The sequence below is a fragment of the Aplysia californica genome, unplaced genomic scaffold, assembly GCF_000002075.1.
Source record: "Aplysia californica isolate F4 #8 unplaced genomic scaffold, AplCal3.0 scaffold01328, whole genome shotgun sequence".
NCBI classification, from domain to species: Eukaryota; Metazoa; Mollusca; class Gastropoda; order Aplysiida; family Aplysiidae; genus Aplysia; species Aplysia californica.
The window spans coordinates 71,921-73,431 of NW_004798598.1; the positions used below are offsets into that span (position 1 = coordinate 71,921).

Below are 1,511 nucleotides of genomic sequence, written 5' to 3' on the forward strand. Positions count from 1 at the left end.
CTAAAAACACTCGCAACATTTGTATAGCTCAAATTCCCGCTCAGCTGTCTACATCAGATAAGTACCTCAGAAGACCTATATCCATATCACCTTTTTGAGAACGATGTGGCACTTTACTCTAGACAGACGGTCGCCTCCGTCCTTTCCTAGTCCTGCCCCCTAAAGGATCTAGATTGTGTTTATGGAGCACATAGAAACCAACATAGGCAAATAGTGGGTGGTTGGCGGGTATTCTGGTGTTGTGTGCTGCTTCCTTTACATCCAACATCTGGCGTCTTAATCACTCTCCCTTTTTTCTGTCTGTTAATGACACTTATAACCTCCGACTCTTCTATGCCTTATTTGTGTTGCAAGTGCCGTAAAACTCTTACTGAAACGAAACCTAGTCAATATCCAGAAATACAATAAAGAAATGAAAAGAAAAATGAAGGGTAAGATCAAATAAACGATACAAAACTTGCAAAAGAAAATAGGAGTGACAAATATAAACTCTGCATTTAGACTCCGACAAAATATGGAAATGGGTTTGCGACATCGGGAGAGTGAAAGGGAACAGGTAGACAAAAAGATGGTCGGAATAGAGACCAAGCAAGAACAGGAAAGAAATCAAGAGGAAGACCAGAAAGAAGGTGGCAAGATGACATCAGAGAACTGACGGGTACAACCTGACAGAAAACAGCTGATAAAAGAAAGTGGACCGACAAGGCCTAGAAAGAAAAACAGAAAGAAAGAAAGAAAGAAGGAAAAGACAAAGAAAGATAAAAAAAACTAAACTAAAAGCAGCAAACAGTCAGGGCAGAAGGCTACATCCAACAGTGAAAGGACAACACCTAGAAAGAAAGATAGAAAGAAAGAGAGAAAGAAAAAAAAGAAAGAAAGAAAGAAAGAAAAAACAAAATAAAACTAAACTAAAGCAGGAACCACTCACAACAGAACACTACCATGCCTAGAAAGAAAAATGTAGATAAAAGAGAAACAAAGTAAGCAAGAGAAGAAGAAAGAAAGAAAAAACCCCTAAATAAACCCAAAAAAAACTCGACTCCATCTCTAATGACAGAAGGCTACACCATGCAGTGAATGGACAATGCCTAGAAAGAAATAAAGAAAGACAAAAAGAAAGAAAGACAAAAGAAAGAAAGACAAAAGAAAGAAAAAAGAAAAAAAAAAGAAAAGAAAGACAGAAAGAAAGAAAGAAGAAAAGAAAGATAAAAAGGAAAGAAAGAAAGATAGAAGAGGGAAAAAAAGAAAGAAACAAAGAAAGAAACAAAAGGAAAGAAAGAAAGAAAAAATAAGAAAGAAAGAAGAACGAATAAAAAGGCAGTGGTCACTCACGGCAGAAGAGCTCATCCGTGCCTCCCCAGGCGTCCCTGCAGTCGTTGACACCGTCACACACAGCTGCCCGGGGCAGGCACCGGTCATTCCGACAGCGAAAGTGGGAGGGGGCTGGACAGTAGATGCGCTCTGAGGGGGGAGGGGAGGGAGGTGGTGGGTTAGGGAGAGGGGGGTAGGGG

General features: G+C 40.0%; 1 protein-coding gene across 1 annotated transcript in view; it reads right to left on the reverse strand.

Annotated features, from left to right (window-relative positions):
- Positions 1-1,332: 1,332 nt before the first annotated feature.
- Positions 1,333-1,511, reverse strand: part of LOC106013825 (G-protein coupled receptor GRL101) — a gene marked incomplete at both ends in the record, with an annotated part of 32,309 nt that continues 32,130 nt past the window's right edge. Inside the window, 1 exon segment of the mRNA XM_013090542.1 lies at positions 1,333-1,461. Coding sequence (XP_012945996.1) covers positions 1,333-1,461 — 129 coding nt within the window.